The sequence below is a fragment of the Pongo abelii genome, chromosome 15 (genome assembly GCF_028885655.2).
Source record: "Pongo abelii isolate AG06213 chromosome 15, NHGRI_mPonAbe1-v2.0_pri, whole genome shotgun sequence".
Taxonomy (NCBI): Eukaryota; Metazoa; Chordata; class Mammalia; order Primates; family Hominidae; genus Pongo; species Pongo abelii.
In genome coordinates, this window is record NC_072000.2 from 104,008,246 (window position 1) to 104,026,797 (window position 18,552).

Consider the following 18,552-nt stretch of genomic DNA (forward strand, 5'->3'; position numbering starts at 1 on the left):
CAGATTCCTCCCTAGGCCTGCCAGAGGTCTCACACCACCGTGAGGCATTAAAGGGATAAAATCTCAGGACGGAGATAAAGGGTGCTGGCACATGATCCCAGGCAGCCCCTGCCTCGGGAGAATCCCGGGTTCAGAGCAAGGATGAGTCACCGTGGCCTGTCCCTCCAAGACCTTCCCCAACATCCTTGCAGGGCAATTAACTGTCTGCTAAAGCCCTCAGAGCCTCATGACCAAAAAATAGCTCAGTGCCTAAAGTTAATGGTCAGAACTAAGCCTCATTTAAGGCCTCTGGGGGAGATTTTGTTTAGGAAGAAAAGAAAAACCAAGAACAGGGCACATGGATTTATTCCATCCCCCATGGGATGGCCCAGAGAGCTCTAAGCCAAGTGTCTGCCTCACAGGGGACAAAGACCTTCCAAGGCTCCCAGCCAGCCCTGTCCCTCACAGCCCCTCCGCAAGGTCAGTCACTCACCCACTTCTGGACCACACTGCCTTGCTCATTGTTCCCAACTGGGAAAGGCCATGGGCCTGGCGTTGGGGAGAGGCCTAAGCACCTGAGGGCAGCCACGCATCTCAGGAGGCAGGCCGGCCAAGCAGGGACCCTGGAGCAGAACCCCCACACAGCCATGCGCCTGAGGACCTCTGCACCCCCTTACTGCACGGGGGCTGACTCTACCTCTCCTGCAGTCTCATCCCCGGGCGCTGAGTAAGACGGTGCAGCAGGCAGGCGGCCATTCTAGCCTGGAGCCCCCACATCACAGCCAGCCACAGAAATGTCTGCCATACAAATAACAGAGCCACACTGCCCTCCTGGCCAGCTTCTTCATCCCTGTTCTCGTGGAGAATGTGGCAAGCCCCAGTCCAGCGCCCTCCGGTCTCCCCTCGGCCCTCCCAGCTCGCCTGTGCCTGCCACCCCTCACCTGAATCCCCTTCCACACCCCCAGGCCTGCACAGGCCTCCTGGGCTGGATTCCCCACTGGGTCTGTCGTCCCAGTTCCTCCAGCTGCCAATCAGCAGACCAACAAGGGGCAGGTAGGGCTGACTGGGGAGACAAGCATCTCAGCCGAACACAACAGTCACCCTGGGGCAGCCTTTCCCACTACAAAGGAATGCCGAGTTCAACCTGCTTGGGATGCAGCTGGCATGGTTGTACACCAGCACCTTTCTGAGTTAAACATTGGTGAGGACACCCACCCAGGGTGGCTTCAGCCAGGCCGGCCAGTCCTGTGCACAAACCACCTTCTCCTCACCCCAGGCCCCGCCGGGTGCTCCTAAGCCTGCCATTTCCAGATGCCAATGCCAGTCAATGCCTGTATATTTACCCAGAGAAAAGAGAGCCCACGGACCCATCCAAAAGTCACTAGAGGCCTGGTGTGGGAGTACGAAGGAGAGATCAAAGCTGTAATTCAAAAGAAAATGAGACTTTCTCATTTTTATTCTGCTCCTGCTGGCGATGGCGCTGGCCCAGGAGGCCTGAGGAAGCGAGCTGGGGGGAGGCAAGCCTGGCACAGGTGGTGGCAAAGGGTCCCCTGGCTGCCCTTTCTGGTCTGGGGTCAGGTCATTCCTCTACCCGGATAAGCACTTGGAAGGTGGTCCTGAAGTAAGAAACCAGGCTACTGCAGGTCTTCAAAGCCCCAAGCAGCAGGAATACCCAAAAAAGCTCCCAAAAGTACTGGTTCTACTAGGTGCAGGGAAGAGGCCAAGCTAGGAGCAGCCTGGGGCAAGGCTGACAAAAAGGATGGCCTGGGCTCCTAGAGCTTCCCCAAGTTCCTCTGGGGTCTCCAAGCACCATGGATGTGAACCAACTGCTTCACCTCACATGTGGGTAAACTGAGGCCTGGGGAGACTGGTCACAGACTGAGGCAGAAAGAAAATAATCAGGAGGGAGAAGTCCAGGAAGCAGATGTTTTCATGAAAACATCGACCCAACCCTAAAGCCCTCATATAAACAAAAAACAGCTTCAGGAAAGAGGCTCAAGCAGCGTCAACAGAGTGAGCCGTGAGGACAGCAGGCAGGGGTGAGCACAGAGCCACGGCCCCGGATCAACAGAGTGAGCCCTGAGGACCAGCAGGCAGGGGTGAGCACAGAGCCACGGCCTGGATCAACAGAGTGAGCCCTGAGGACAGCAGGCAGGGGTGAGCACAGAGCCACGGCCCCGGATCAACAGAGTGAGCGCTGAGGACCAGCAGGCAGGGGTGAGCACAGAGCCACGGCCCGGATCAACCGAGTGAGCCCTGAGGACCAGCAGGCAGGGGTGAGCACAGAGCCACGGCCCCGGATCAACAGAGTGAGCGCTGAGGACCAGCAGGCAGGGGTGAGCACAGAGCCACGGCCCGGATCAACAGAGTGAGCGCTGAGGACAGCAGGCAGGGGTGAGCACAGAGCCACGGACCAGATCCGCCCGACAACAGACACAGCCAGGACGGCTGGGCGCCCAGGGTAACCGGCACCCGCAGAATGCTGTTGGATTTTACTCGACTCTATGCCTTTGTGTTCTGTGTGGAGTTTCCCGACCACGAACATGCATTCAGTTGATCTATTTTTATTTTTTAAAGGCTTCAGGCAGGAGCCTCACCAACCCTCCTACCTGGATTCTTCATCTTTCCTGAGTCATGGACCACTTTGGCTCTGATTAGAGCTGCAGTCCCTATTCCAGGAAAAATGCAGGGCTGCACAGTCATTTTGGGGGCTCAGGGGTCCCAGTTAAGGAGTCTGTGGATGCACTGGCTGATGGGTTGCAGAGGCCACTGCCCATGTGACCAGTGCAGAGAGGAGGACAGGCTGCTGAGAGGAAGCAGGAGCTGCTATGGGGCCATGGGCGGCCCTGAGCTGGCCCAGGTATCTGCCTTCTGTCATGACCCCCAAAATAAAGCAATAGCCAGGAGGATCACACCGCTGCCTACACCCCTGCCTGCGCCCAGGGGGTCCGAGAGCCCAAGTGACCCCCTCCACTGCAGCCACGCCTATGGCGCATTTGCTGCAGGCAGGAGGGCAGACCCCGGGGATGGCCACTCTCCCTCTGCCTCCCTCCAGCTCAGAGTTTGGGTCGCACCAAACAAGAGGTCTTTTCATCCAGGGTTTCGCACAACATTTCAGCGCCACACACTTCCGAGCAGATCATGTTGCCCACACCAGACCAGCACTCATGGGGGACAAGCTTTTAACTCAGTGGAGAGGGATTAGAGTCTCTGCAGATCAGAGCAACCCTGGGGTGGGGACGCCAGCAAAAGGGTAAGAAGCATCCCAAGGCCTCCTGACCACTTCTGGGGTCCTCCAAACTTCCAGTCTTGGGGACCACCCTCCAGGGTGGGGGCACCAGCAGGAGGGCAGGCAGCATCCGGAGGGCCTCCTGACCACACTCCCTGCGCTGTTCATCCAACCTGTCAGCAGGAGGAGTGTGACAGGGCAGAGCTGGAGCAGGCAGAGGCATTGGTGGCAGGCTCACCAGAAACCCTCGGCTGACGGGGACAGCTCACCAAAAAAGGAGCAGCAGGAGAAGACTGGGAGGCCTGGGGTTGACGCGGGTACCGGGGGCCTCCAGGGCCATTGACATCAGAGACCCCCTTGCCTGCCACATCTCCCCCTACCATCAACACTGCCATTGCATTTCCAGAATAAGGCAGTTTGGAAAGGTCTTTCTTCCTGGTGGTCTAGTGGCGAAAAAAAGGAAAATAGAAGGGGCTTTCGTGTGACCTTCCCAACCAACAAGGTCGGGGAAGCCTCTGTTTATGGATGAAGCAAGTGTCCCAGCCAAGTCCTAGCAGGGGACAGGTTGGGAGCTGGGCTGGGGTCGGTCTGACCCAGGTCCAGTCTCCCTGTGCACTCTGCTGCTGTAATCACACTGATGCCACCCTGACACCCCCCAACCCCCGACTACCACACCAGAGGCCCAGTGAGTCACGGCAGGAAAGCACAAGGCTGCAGTGAGCAGGGGCCAAGCCCAGAGTCAGAGCCTCAGCTGCAGTGCTAATGGCCTCATCTACCAGGGACGGCCAGGGTAACGGCCGGCAGCTGGACACGGCAGCTCATTTAACCTCAACAGGCACCTGCCTGCCACAGCCGCTGCCAAGGGGAGGCGGCAGCACAGAGGACAGGAGGGGAGGACGCTCAAAACCCTAGTGACAAGGCCAGGACAGTCTGCAGCCTCTCTGGGAGGGAGGGGGTGCCTCGCTGGCCGATGTCCAATCCGCCCCCACCCCACCGTTTAAAAGCCACGTTCTTTGTTTTCTGATCCTGAAGCCTTTGTGGCCTCGCTTTGAGAACAAGGTGATGGCGGCTGGGAACCAGTTGGCTGGGCTCTGCCGGGGAGACCCCTGGAGCTGTGCAGCCGTCTCTGGGCTTAGGTTTCCTGCCCAGACACGTGGACCCCGACATGCGCCCGCTCAAGGCTACCAGCCTCTTCTATGTGGGCAGGCCTTGCACCCACGGCCGCAGGACATCCTCCAAGAGCCTGGCCTGGGGCTGCGGAGGCTCCCGCGGCTCCCACGGATGCTGAGTGCGCAAGGGCTGCAGGTCCCACATCCTGTAGCCCAGCCACCTGCAAAGGCTGCCCTGCACCTCAGAGGAAGGGCGGGATTTCACTCCGCGCAGGAGGCAGGATGGGGGGCCACCTGAGGGCCTGCAATGTGCCTTCTGCATGGCAAGTGGTCCTGGGGCCACAACTCCAGGGCCAGGGTGGTAAAGCGCTGCAGCCGGTGGGGAGGTGGCAGGAAGCCCCGACTCCATACTCAGGTGTCAGGTTTCTTTTTTCTTTTTTTTTTTTTTTGGAAATGGAGTCTCACTCTGTCACCCAGGCTGGAGTGCAGTGGCATGACCTCTGCTCACAGAAACCTCCACCTCCCAAGTTCAAGAGATTCTCCTGCCTCAGCCTCGCGAGTAACTGGGATTACAGGCATGCACCACCATGCACAGCTAATTTTGTATTTTTAGTAGAGATGGGGTTTCACCATGTTGGCCAGGCTGGTCTCGAACTCCTGACCTCAGGTGATCAGCTCGCCTCGGCCTCCCAAAGTGCTGGGATGACAGGCATGAGCCACCACACCCAGCCAGGTTTCAGGTTTCTTTCCGTGGACAAGTAGGAGTTGCAAAGCCCAAGGAAGAATCGTCTAGACCAGCGCTGCCCAGCAGAATTCCCTCGATGGAATTTTCCTCATCTCGCTGTCAGCACGGTACTAGCCCGTGCAAAGGCAGGGTGGAGTACCGTGCAAAGGCAGGGTGGTCGGTGCGGCTGCATGTCACTTAATTGTAATGAAAGTGAATTGAAGCAGCTACATATGGCTAGTGGACACCACTCGGGGTTAGAGCCAGGAAACCTTGACTGTGAGGGGTCGTGGGTTAGGCAGGGGAGCAGGAGTGCAGGGGAGAGAGGAAGGGACCCAAACCCAGAAGACACAAGGTGAATAGCATAGTGACCAGTAGCAATCTGGACACCTGAGCCTCAAGGCCAGGAGCAAGAGGTAGGGAGAGACTGCTCAGCCCGGCCCAGGGCAATGTTTTCCCTCTGGGCAGGAGGGGCTGGAGAGAGTGCTGGAAGTTGCTCAGGGAGGTCCTAGGTGACCAGCACACCACCCCATTCTGGAAGACAAGCCCAGGGGGACATCAAATGCCACCAGGAAGTTGAGATGAGAAGAGGCGGCTGGACAGAGCCAGAGCCACCATTCCCAGGGTTTGGGATTGCCCAGGGCCAAGGAGCAAACATGGGGAAGGAGGTGGCCTCAGCCTCTAGGGTTTATCCTCTGGCAAAGGGAGGAAGGCCAAGGGGCACAGCGGTAGACAGGAGGGACTCTGTGTTGCTTTGGACCAGGAAACGTGAGCCTCTTTGTGGGGAAGGGGCCAGAGGACAGACCCAAAAGGAACAAGAGAAAGGAGACAATGGCGGAAGCCGAGAGAGGTCCCCCAGGAGGGGCTGGGCAAAGGCGAGGGGGAGAAGAGGGGAGACTTCCCCTGCCAGCCAGGACAGAAGGTGCTGAAAGAGGGAGAAACTAGCTTCTTAATTTTCTGGAGAAAGGGTGGGTGGGTGGGGGGAGTGTCCCATTGTCCCACCAGCCGCTGAGGGATATTAAGCAGCCGGGAAACAGAGCCTTGGCACGGGCAGTGTGGCCGGAACCCGCCACAAAGGGCCACTCCCAGAGCGGGCTCATTAGAGAGCCGGGCCGGTGCCGTGCACGGTGACAGGCGGGCGCATTCAGGGCCCCACACAATCGGGCCCTTGTGGCGGGCGGGGGAGCACCGCGCTCAAAGGAGCCTCTGATTCCTAGACAAGAGCGGGCCTCCTTCTTGCCTTACAACCTGGGAGCCAACGGAAAGACAGATTTGGGAAGACAAAGAGATGCTTCCCCTGACAGTGGATAGTCTATTTTTGGAAATGGGTCGACTCTTCTCCGTAGCTGCCGTTTTGGTGCCACCGGCCCTGCCTGCCTCTGTCCCCTTCAAAACAGCCCAGAAAGGCCTCTGCCTCACCTGTCCAGCCCTGCGAAAGGGGGGTGGCGAAGGCAGCCGCCTCCATGGGGATGCATGGCAGCTGATTCGAGTTCCTGGGGCAGGGAGGTAGGGGTGCAAGCCAGGGTGCATCCAGGGCCCAAAACGGCATTCCACGGCCTCGCCAAAGCCATCTCCCCGGCGTCCATGCAGCACAGGTCAGCGAGGGGGCAACACAGGCAGGGCCGTTTACCCCTCACTGCTAACGTGAACTGACACCGGCCTCCCAACCCTGGCCGGCCAGGCTCTGTGGTGCCCAGTGTGGGCGCATCCTCGCCCCTAGCTGGCCTGCTGGCAGGGCCCATGGCTGTTCTCCGGGATCCTGGCTCTGGCCACCCAGCAGAACCCCCAGAGCCTTCACAGCCTCCAATGACACCAGGACCAACTGCACCCATCTCTGGGGCTGGGCACAGGCACTGGTATTTTTTAAAGTTTTCTAAGTGATAGCTAATATACAGCCACAGTTAGGAACCACTGGTAAAAGCCAAAAGGTATATATTTTAGTAATTTTTCAGGGGAAATGGGGAAGGTGGGGTTGTGTAAATCACCACACTCCTGAGGAGGTTTGATTTTGCTGGGGGCAGGGGCGGGGGCAGGGGGTGGGGAGTAACTTATTTAACTCGGTGCCAAGTGTACAAATGAGAAAAGAAAGACAGGTGGGCAAAGTGGGTCAACCACTACCTGGCACCTGGTCAGTCCTTCCGGGACTGTTCACTCCTCCCTCCAACACTGACTATGCATTGCAACAACATTCTGGACTGGGAGAGAGACAGGACTGAAAGCGGAGGAACCTCGAGTCCAGGAACATGCAGCCTTGTCCCCAGCAAACCTGCACGAGGAATCAAAGCTCAGCATTCTCCTCTTGCACTAAACCCATTACTGAGTCCTTTAAGCAGAGGCAATTAGATAGGGGAGGCAGGTACTTCCACTGGGGCCCTGCAGGAGGGGAGGCTGGCCTGGGCCGGGGTCTCAGCCTCAAACAGCGTTTAGACAGGTCACCATCTCTAGGCCCCACAGTGGGACCCATGTGGTCACAGGCAGCCTCACCATCCCCACACCTGCCCCAAGGCAAGGACCAACCACCAGGCAGGTGATAAAACCCAAGCTGTAGGGTATAGGAAGAGAATCCCCAGGAATATAAAAGAGCTGGCTCATAGGACCACAGAGTGACCGATAGGAGGCAGGACGGGCAGGGGAGGCCACCCCTTCCTTGTGGCTCTGAGTCAAAGGGCCAGAGGAGATGAGGGTCCCTGGGACTCTCAGCTCAGCCCATCCAAGCTTCCCATTTTACAGATGGGAAAATGAGGGCCCAGGGAGAGGAACAGACTTACACATGGTTGGGTCTCAAGTGGGCTGAAGCCACTGGTTCTGTCTGGATTGTCCACCACAGAACAGTAGTAATCTTCCAAGACCCCTAGGCAGGGAGCATGTCAGCTGACAAGGCCACTCAGGCCCAGCAGGTGATGTGTCTGCATATTTATCAGGTGGGGAGCAGGGGAAAGATGGGGACAGGCTGTAAAAAGTTTCCAGTTTCTAACAGGACTTCTAACAGGTAACTCTGGGTCCTCTTGGAAAGTCCATCAGAAAAGGTTAGAGCTGGAACTGCCCACACCCCAAAGGAAAGCCCAACCCAGGGACTTCAGGGACAGTGGAAGAGGCTTCAGAGACCCCACCTGCCCTGGCCCTGCTCACTGCCCCAGTGCTTGTCCCGGGTCCCCACTCATCCATCACCCCAGCTGAACCCAAGGTGCAGGCAAATGCCCACTGCATGCCTTTGCTCGGCTCTTCTTTTTGTTTTGGTTTCGTTTGGTTTTGGTTTTGGTTTGTTTTGTTTTGAGATGAGTCTTGCTCTGTGGCCCAGGCTGGAGTACAGTGGCACGATGGCTCACAGCAACCTCTGCCTCCTGGGTTCAAGAGATTCTCCTGCCTCAGCCTACCAAGTAGCTAGCATTACAGGCGCATGCCACCACACCTGGTGAATTTTTGTATTTTTAGTAGAGATGGGGTTTCACTGTGTTGGCCAGGCTGGTCTTGAACTCCTGACCTCAGGTGATCCGCCCGGCTCGGCTGTTCTTTCTGCGAAGCTTGGTCTCTCTTCTTACCTGCTCTCTTCTGCTTTTACTAACTCCATCTTCAAGGCCCATCTCAGTTCCCAATTCAGCCACCCCTCCTCCGAGCTCCCAGCACACCTGAAGAGCTTAAGAGCCCAACCTGGGCATTTCCTTGAGGGAAAGGGGCATGATGAATAATCACACCCACAGGGCAAGGGAACCGGGACATACCGGCTGGCACAGACTCTGGGTTCAACTGGACGGGAGTCCCTGACCCGGCCCAGCCCCACCCTGCCCCTGCTGTGACTTGCCTCACCATCCTGGGCCTGTTCCTTAGATGAAACGGGGACCCCACTGGGGACCAGCAACTGTTGTGCGAGGCGAGTGAGAGAAAACCCAGTTGCTGTCAGCACAGTGCCAGGCACACGTTTGTTCCATCCAAAAGACTTTCAGAACCTGCCACTCTGTGCCAAGGCTGGGAGTCAAGAGGACCAGAGTCCCAGGCTCATAAACTCCCAGACGAACAGACAGTAATGACAGAGGGCCCCAGGCGGGCAGGGAGGGCCCCAGCACCCATGTGGCTGGCCCTGGGGTGGGCCCCTGTCTTTCTCAAGTCTCTTAGTGCCTTAGGACTCTGTGAAGTTTGCTCAGGGGTTTCCGGCTCTCCCAGGCCTGGCATTTGCTCCACTCTCAGATACCATCAGCCACAGATACAGTCTACTCAAGAGCTTTTCCAGGGGCACAGAGGGGAAGACCTGCCAGCAAATGTGCACATGGGTCCTAAGACACGCCCCACATTACAGCTGGGAAGGGAAAATGCCCAGCATTGAATTGAGGAAATGGCAGAATGTCTCTGCCGTTGAGGAATCAGGAAGAAGGAAAGGGAATCAGACCCTCGCTTCCTCCCCAGGGCCACCCACTGTAGTTAAACATGCTCCACGCCTCTGTCTGAACAGTATACATAAGGCAAACCCAAGAACACTTACAGGCAGTCAATACAATCCTGATCTTTCTGCTCTGCTCCCCACAAGAGCTGGAGGTCAGCAGTGACCTGCAGAAGAGCTGGCACCCATCCCCAGATGACCCGGCTCCAGGCCTGCCTAGAACCCTCTGCCTGTGGGGACAGGGGATGTATGAGTGTCCAATCCTGGGTGCTTGCTTAGGGGAAGGGGACCATTCTTGACATGTTATGACCAAAGAAGCATCAAGTCCCTTCAGCAGACAAGTTTGTTCCTCTATCCCAAAGCTTTTGGGGATGCCAATAGGGTCTCTTGTTGTTATGTAGCAGGGAGATGAGAATTCTGAACCCCAGAGCAGTCCCTGCCTAGATCCCAGACGCTGATCCCAACCACTCTAGATGTAGGGGTGGGAGTAGCGGGGAGCAGCATCAGCGCTAGGGATGGGGGGCACAGCAGCCACCTGGGAGTGGCAGCATCTCCCACCGGCGCTGTCCTGCCTGAGCCCCACCCAAAAGCTTATGACACCTGCCCTAGAGGACAGAGGTCATGAGAAGGCAGACAGCAGCTGAGAGCAGGACTTTGGAGCAGGCTCACCAGGTCTGGAACCTACAGAAGGTTCTCTCCTGTGGCCACTCTCCTGGCCAAGACCTCCTCCCAACAGAAGCCCTCAGCTTCCAGCCCCTGCTCCCCCAGCCCAGCCCACACCACAGTGGTCACCAGAGTGATGCTCCAGAACCACCACCCTCGAAGCCAGACTCCAAGAATCACTGCTCAGGAGGCACTCAGACCTCAGAGGCAGTAAAATGCTCAGTGAAGTCCACAGACGCTTCCCTTCCTCCTGAAGAGCAAATTATCACCTGTGAGGTCAAGTCCCACTTCCCAGCTGGCTCTGGGTTCAACCAGATTGGGTTGAACACACACATTCAAAGCTGGCATTTTCCCTTCCCAGTTGTAATGTGGGGTGTGTCTTAGAACCCACATCTCAACCAGATTCCCAGAGCTGTCTGGGGTGTCCACAAGCCCCATCCTCAGTGGATTCAGGAATGCCGCTTCTCAGCATCCACACAACCTCCCCTGACGCAGCGCTCCCCAGCCCTGGAGGCAACACAGGCCACCTGGGCCACTCTTGTTTGTGGGCACTGAAGTCTGAAAAGCTGGGACTTTGGGGTCCGCCCTGTGGGGCTGCACACAGCACTAACCCCCCTAAGAGTTATCTCCCCACACACATCCTGGGTCCTCCACCTTGCAGGCCCCAGGTTCTCAATGCCATGTTCCAGATCCCACTTCCGGACCTTAGCCATTCTTATTCCTGCCTGGAATGCTGGCTCCCTCCATTCAACTAGATGAGGACTCAGCTGGCTCCCACCCTACACTGCGCACCAGCATGTGTCAGGGGATCTCCCACTCCCACCCAGGGGAGGCAAATCCGCAGAGGCCAGGAAATAATGAAAGGACATGGAACCCATCCTTTAAGGCCCAGTTCTAGGATCGAGACATTATTAGCCTCAGGATATAGATGAAGAAACTGAGGCTTGGAGGTTCAGTAAGCTGCCACGGCCATAAAGCAAGTAGCAAAGCCAAGATTTACCCAGGGCTCTCTGACCCTGGAGCCAGATCACTAACCAGAGGGCTACAGTGCCCCTCGGCATGCAGGGTGCCGAGCGCTGCAGTGGGAGACGGAGCCTTCGCACATCAGGAGCTGCTACCCACCAGAGGCTACACATATCACTCATTATACACCCTCCTCCCTCAACCCAAAGGTTAGTAACATTTTCCCACTTGGCAGAAGAGAAAAGAGAGGCCCATGGAGGCTCAGGAACTTGCTTAACAGACTTCCAATTCTCTGCGCAAATGAAGGCAACAAGCATGGATTGGAAAATCCCCACAGGCGGAAAACGGATTAGGAGCAACCGCTGATTTCCTTCTGTATCACGTGCTGGTCCTGGGAACTCAGAGGCCAAGCCTGAGCAAGAGGTCTGGTGGGGCGACTGCTGTGGTGGGAAGCCAGCCTCGTGCAGAGAAGTGAGGGAAGGAGAAACCAAGAGGTGGGGAGGCACAGCCATCGCAGGGAAGGTGGCCCGCCCTGCACCGCCTTCCCCCATTCCTCCATGCCAGGACACAGGGAGACAGGAATGAGGCCCCGGGCCTGGCATCCTGGGAGGAGGTGCCCTGTCTCTGTGGCAGAGGTCACCACTCCCCTGGAACTCTCTGGGCGGCAGGCACAGGGCCATGGGCTCAGAACTCTCACACAGGAGACCCAAGACGCATCCTAGGCCCCCCCAACCAGCCCCACAGGACCTAGAGCAAGTCACCACACCACCACTCCAAGCCCTGGTTTCCCCATCTAAGATATGGAGATGCTGAGGTGTCCCTCCTGGGACCATTTGGAAGCTCTGAACAGAATGGAATTGGGACTGGGATGCTGTTTGTGGCAAACTGTGAAGCACTGGGCACAGCTTACCCACCCTTGGGTCACCTGCCTGGGAGCCTCTCAAGGCCAGCCCTCCTTTCTGAGGCCCAGCATCCCAAGGCCATTGATGGATCCCTTGGGACAGGCTGAGGAAGGAGGGGGAAAGGCTTATCTAACCCACCCCATTGTCTTCACTGACCTTTGCTCCTGAGCTTGGCTGGGTTTAGGAAAAGCAGCCTTATTAGCCAAGCTGCTGCACAGAAAAGACCTATTCAGAGTTAGCGTGCTCTGTCTTCTAAAGGCCCAGACCACCCCGTTCCATCCTCCCTCTTAAACCAACAAAAACACAAGCAGGAGAACAAATCTGTCTCATTTTGAGAAGCTCAAAATTTTAATCCGAACTTTGAAAAGTAAATGGGGCTCATCCACAGGCTTGCTAGAATCCTGGTTCCTCCGGGTTGGCTAAAGGGGAGTGGACCGTGGAGGAGCAGGTTATCAGGGGAGGGGAGGAAATGCCTGGCAACGGGCAGGAGCGGGGCACAGGAGACAGGCGGAGGGGCAGCTGGAAAAAGAACTGAAAATTCTTTTGTTTGAAAATCCTATCAGTTCATGAAGGAGAACCTGACTTTCTGGTGTTGGGGTTTACCTGCCTCAGTGTGCCACACTGTACTAGAGCAACACACACCCCAGTCCCAAGTCCAGTCAGCCCAGACCAGACCTCTACCAAAGCCAGCAAAGGCGAGTTGCAGTGGCTCACGTCTGTAATCCCAACACTTTGGGAGGCCAAGGCAGGAGGACTGCTTGAGCCCAGGTGTTCGAGACCAGCCTGGGCAACATAGTGAGACCTTGCCTCTACAAAAAAATCAAAAATTATCTGGGCATGGTAACACATGCTTGTCATCCCAGCTGCTTCAGGAGGCCAAGGCAAGAGGATTACTTGAGCCCAGGAGGTTGAGGTTGCAGTGAGCCATGATGGTGCCATTGCACTCTAGCCTGGGTGACCAGTGAGACCCTGTCTCTAAATAAATAAATAAATAAATAAATAAATAAATAAGCAGCCAAGGAGAAAAGCCTATTTGCATGTATATACACAATACACAGGCCCGCCAGGCCAGCCTCAGCCAGGGCTGCCTTGCATACAGATGGGCCACCTCCCACCTCAGCCACTACAGTCTGCTCAGGGCACCCAGCAGGGCAGCAACTGCCACCAGCTTCCCAGAAAGGACAGCAGGGCCACCGTCCTCACTAGCTCATCAGCAAGTGCAGCCACACAAGAGGCTCAGATGCAAACATTCAGGTGAGCTGCCTAAGCAGCAAGCACTTTTGAAGAGGAAACCGAGGTCTGTTGGGAGAGCCCCAAGGACCCTAACAACAGGAGAAACCTACTGTGTGTAGAACCTGACCTCACTCAACCTTGTGTGGATAATGGGGCACTCTGGGTTCTGTCCATCTTACAGAAGAGGAGCACAGAGAGGCTTGGCCAGTTAATAACTTGCCCAATAGACATGGAGGAGCTGAGATTCAAACTCAAGACACCCTGAGCCTCTGGGTAATGGGGTTATCAGCCATCTGCTCAGTGGTCATTGATAAGGAAGTGACACTTTCCAGCATGGGAGAAAGAGGGCAAACCTGGGTCAGGAATAGGGAGTCACCAGTGTCCCCTGATTAATAGTAACAGCAAACATGACAACAGGCCAAGGGCACAACAGATTCAGACCCACGGCCTGAACAGGAGATGATCATGGCAGCAAACCCACCCAGGACAGGTACTTCCAATGTCAGCCACCTTCCCAGACAAGGGTAGGAACCCCTTTAAGCCTCCACTTGCTTGTCTGTCAAATGGGGATAATACTGCTTCCCCAGGGTTCCTGTGAGAAGCAAAGATCAAACACATAAGGCGTGAGCCTGGTGTCTGACCCCACTTTAGACACCACCCAGACAGAGACTCATTATCTCCCTCAGCTCAGGCCCAATCTTTGCTCAATTTAAAGCTACAAGTTCCAGAATAGAAAAGCCCAGTTTCACCAGGCGAGGTGGCTCATGCCTCTAATCACAGCTACTTGGGAGGCTGAGTTGGGAGGATCACCTAAGCCTGGGAGGTTGAGGCTGTAGTGAGCCATAAGTGCTCCATTGCACTCCAGCCTGGGTGACAGAGTGACACCCCGTCTCGAAAAAAGGGGAAAAAAAGAAAGAAAAGCTCAGTTTCTAAGAGAAGGGCCTTTCCTGGTTTCCAAGCATTCCATTTATATTAGTGGGGCCATATCCCAAGGCCACATGTGGCTTTAAGAGACAAAACTAAATAATAATAATTCCATCTGTAACTGAAATTGGTAATAATAATGCTGAATTTTCATTTCATCCCAAAGCAAAGGTTTGCTGCCACAACATTTGCAGCAGTCCTGTGCTAAGTGGGCTTGGGGGAGGATGGGTTCTGTGGGAAACCCTATACTTCAACCCCCCACTGACCCTCAGTGGGGGAGAAAACTCAGTGTAGCCTAGTCCTCCACTCCTGTATTATTCACTCTCGCAGCTGACATGCTGGGCCAGACTGGGGCCTCATCTCCTTGCCCAAAACATGACAGAGCCTTTCCTGCAAGTATGCTCTAAACACTCCAGCCCTCCAGTGGCCTGCAGAGAGGCACTCTTGCCAAGTGTCATTGATGACGCAGCTGAAAACCAGAAACATTTCATTTTCCAGCCACGAGACTGCAGCAATCTGCTCCTTTGTACTGCACTTGGGGAAACTGAGGCCCAGATAACTGACCCTTCAAAAGCCCCCAGGACGGCAAAGTCAAAGGGGCTGAGGTGCTCTAACCAGCCCCAACAAATTAAACCACCTAACTTTGCGCTACTCCCACTGCCCTGAAGCAGCCTGTGGTGGGAGGTGGGGGTAGATACAGTGTTACAAAGAGAAACCTGAGTTGTAGCCATAGATTGCTAATCAGTAACAAAATATCCCTCTAAACCCAGTCCTGCCTTGAACCCACAGGCTCAGGATGGTAAATAAAGGAAAAATATGCTGCACTGCCCCCGCCCCACCTCCACGGGTATGTCTCCCACCCCAGCCCCCACCCCAACACGCCTGCAGAGGCCACTTGGCCACCAAACTAAGGAGAAAACGTCCCTCCCCAGCTCAGGCTGAGGGGTTCTGGGGAGGGCAGTTATTTCAGGCTTAGACACACTTTCTCTGAATTAGGAAAAGCTTTAAAGGGAACCAGAAAGGGCTGTTCATTCTCCACCTTCAGGCAAAAAGTTCAGGCAGTTGCAACTACCAACAGAAGTGGAAGCCAAGCTACCAAAAAAACGTGGAAGAACAGGGAGGCCCTGTATCCATCGGCAAGGAGGAGAAAGCTGGCAGGGCGCAGAAGGGCTGAGCAGGGGGCTGGGAGAGGGAGCAGGCTGCAGGATCCCACAGCCCCAAGCTGGGGCCACCCTCTGCACTGGGCGCAGCAGTAACATGGGCGTAGAAGACAGACGCTGACAGAGGCCAAAGGTCCTCCCACCCACACCCTGGTCACGGATGACCACGGCACTTCCTGTAAGGCGATCAACAGTTTAGAAATCCCTTCAGAAGGTTTATCTCCACCTCAAACCCACGATACAGAGGTCATCATCTCCATTTTACAGACAAAGAAACTGAGGCACACAGAGGAGAAAAGCTCTAGAATCCGTTCCAAATACATCTCCCTCGGGAAAGTCTTAGAGTCTCGGCTGAGAAAGGTCCCAGGACTAGAAGGGCGGAATTTATGGCAAACCAGAAAGGCTCTGAGCCCCAGGCCTCTTCCCAGCTGCCTGTGGGTCTCAAGCGGCTGCCTGTGCACCCTCCCAATCCCCACACCCGACTGCAGAACTCCAGCCACCGCACACACGTGGACACTGCTTGGTTTGGAGGACACCTGTTGCTGCAAGAGGGGAAATTCACCTGCGCTCAAGGGGCTTTGTATCCTTTTCTGTTTAGAACTTCCGGCTACTAGGTAAGGATTTCCAAGGCTGGGATGAGGCGCCCACCGCCAGCCCAGCAGTGACAGACCCTAATTTTGGCAACTACACCCGCTAGAAACTTTTCTGGGACCGGACCGGCAGCAGGTTCTGAGCTGGACAAAAAGACGCTCCACCACTGAACCGGCCCACACACCGCCCCAAGCCCCACTTTCGGTGGGTGCGGGATCCATGACAGCTGGAGGAGGTGTCTGGAGTGGCGGCCGCACGAGTGGGACCGCCAGGGACCACCTCCTCTCGCCGCAGCCTGGGAAAGGGGCTGCAGCCAGGGAGACCCGCGCTGCCCGGCCCGTGTAGTCCTTACCGTGCAGACCGTTGGGGATGCTGCGGTGGTGCGGCGGCGCCGACAAGTCGTCCAGGGACCGACGTGTGGCTCCTGCCTTGCCGTCGGGGGCCTTGTGCGGCCCGGGGGGCAGCAGCGGGGGTGGGACGTGGTGGTGGTGGTCGGGGCTGCCGCCGCTGCCCGCGCTGGACGTACTGCTGCCGTCGCCCACGTCGCGGGCCCCCGCGCCGGGCGCGCCACCCGCCAGCGGCCCACTCAGGCTGGCCTGGCTGTCGATGGAGCTGCGGGAGCCGGCGCCGCCCACGCCGCCGCCGCCACCGCCTGCGCCCCCCGTCGCCGCCAGTGCCGCGCGCTCCTCGTCCAGCAGCAGCACCAGCTCCTTGAGCTCCAGGTTCTCGCGCAGCAGGGCCTCCTGGCGCGCCTCGAGCTCGCGCAGCTTCTGCTGCGAGCGGGCCACCTCGTGCCACACGGCGCCCGCCGCGTGGCGCCCGAAGCGCTGCCACTCGCGCGCCAGCTTGCGCCCCTTCTGCCGGTCGTCGTCGAGGAAGCAGCAGAGCTCGCGCAGCTCCTGGTTGTCGTCCTGCAGCCGCTGGTTCACGTCCTTGAGGCCGCGGATCTCCAGCAGGTGCTGCTGCAGCCGCCGGTTCACGTCGCGCATCAGGCCGCCGTGCTCCAGCATGAGGCCCACCTTCTCGCCCTCGGCGCGCCGCAGCCGCCGCGCCAGCTCCTCCTTGCTCCAGCGCAACAGCTCCTCGTCCGGCACCTGGCTCAGCTCCTCCGACGCCGCCGCCGCCGTCGCCGCGGGCTTAGCCATGGCGGGGCCGTCACCGCGGCATCGCCCTCGCCCTCGCCCGGCCGGCGCTTCCCCGCGCCGGGGCTCCGCTGGGCCGGTCCGCGGGCGGGCTGGGGGCGGCCGGGGGCGCGTGCGGCCCGCCCCGCGCCGCCTCGCGCGTCCTCTCGCCGCGCCCGCCGGGGCCGCCCGGGAGCCCGTGCGCCTCGGGGTTGACGAGCGGAGGCGGCTGCTGCGTCGGCGGCCGCGGTGCCGGGCGCTCTCAGGGCTCTGGCGAGGCAGGCGGAGGCCCGCCCCCGGCCCAGCTCCCGGAGCCCCCGCCGCCCCGCCCACCCCGGGCGGGGAGTGGGCGGGGCTCCGAGGCCCGGCCCCGCCCCCGAGGGCGACTGGGGAGCAGAGGAGCGGCCCCCGCCGTCCCCCTGCGCGGTGCGCCCGCCCGTCCAGTGCCCTCTCAGAGGCGCGTTCCGGCCGCGGTCCCGCCCTCCCGGCCGTGCGATTGGGCCGCTCCGGGGGTGTGCGGGAGGGGCGGGGCGCGCGCGGGGGGAGCTGCGACGGTGGTACGGTCCATCCGCGGGGTTTCCGACCCCCGCCCGCAGCCGGCTCCCGGCGGTTCAAGTTTCTGCGCCCGGAGGACGCGGCCTTGGCCAATCCCAGGGCTACAGGGCGCTTTTAAAATGCAGGTACGGCTGCGGGGAGGGGGACGGTGGGAAAGGTAGGGCCGGGCTTCCCTTAAAGGCGACGCGCGAAAATAGCAGTCGAGCCCCCTCCCCGGCCCGCGTCCCCCGTCCTCCTCCCTCTCCCCAGATAAACAAATACCCACGATCTGGGCGACGGCGCCCCTTCTCCCTCCCGGGGGCACCAGAGTTCAGGGCAGTCGGAGACACAGCGAACAATAGGACTGTGACATGGGGGTCGCTCTTCTCCGCAGCAGGGCGGCTCTTTGTCCCCTTCCCTGCCCCCAGGCTCCTCCGCCCCCGTCCCCACCCGGGTCCCCTGCCGGAGCACGCGGCGGGGCTGCGTCTCCACTCCTAGCCCGGGGCTGGGCTAAACGCTGGCGTCCGCGCCCCGGCAGGACCAGGGCCTTGCCAGCCGCGTCCCGCAGCGCTGTCCGTACTCTCTGCCCCGATGGGGCGAGAGCGCCGGGAACCTGCCCCCTGCCCGGAGCGGCGCTCGGAGCCCCGCTCCACCTCCGCCCACTCGACCGCTAAATCCCTGGCATTCGGGAGATAATCTGCAATTCGCGGGGTGGAAACCACTGGGAAGGGTGGGAAGGTCTCCCACTGGGGCCTGAACGCTGGGGTCCGGGGGCGCCGAGCCGGCCACAGAACTCCCCACCGGCGGCCTCGCGGGACCCCCGGGCTTCCCATTGCCTGTAAGTCTGTCTCGTTATCCTCCGGTCCCCAAAGCGCATTTACGGCGCGTCTACCGCCAGCAGGCGGGGGGGTCCCTCCCCCGGAACCTGCAACGAGATCAAATCCGCGCACGCGACAGTGAGCGGCCCACGGCCTGGAGCGCGCGCCCGCGCAGCAGCTGATGCCCCATTTACAGTTGCTAAGCCATTCATTCAGCTGTGTACTCAGCG

The 18,552-nt window shown here is 58.5% G+C and overlaps 1 protein-coding gene across 2 annotated transcripts in view; it reads right to left on the reverse strand.

Moving 5' to 3' along the window:
* CCDC85C (coiled-coil domain containing 85C) overlaps nucleotides 1-17,256 on the reverse strand; it is a 91,944-nt gene extending 74,688 nt beyond the window's left edge. Inside the window, exon 1 of one of the 2 annotated variants that reach the window (XM_003778372.5) lies at nucleotides 16,202-17,072. In XM_003778372.5, coding sequence (XP_003778420.3) covers nucleotides 16,202-16,994 — 793 coding nt within the window. In that variant the 5' untranslated portion in view covers nucleotides 16,995-17,072. Of the gene's footprint in view, nucleotides 1-16,201 lie in introns of both variants that reach the window. The other variant, XM_063715729.1, reaches the window with a different exon arrangement.
* Nucleotides 17,257-18,552: the final 1,296 nt, after the last annotated feature.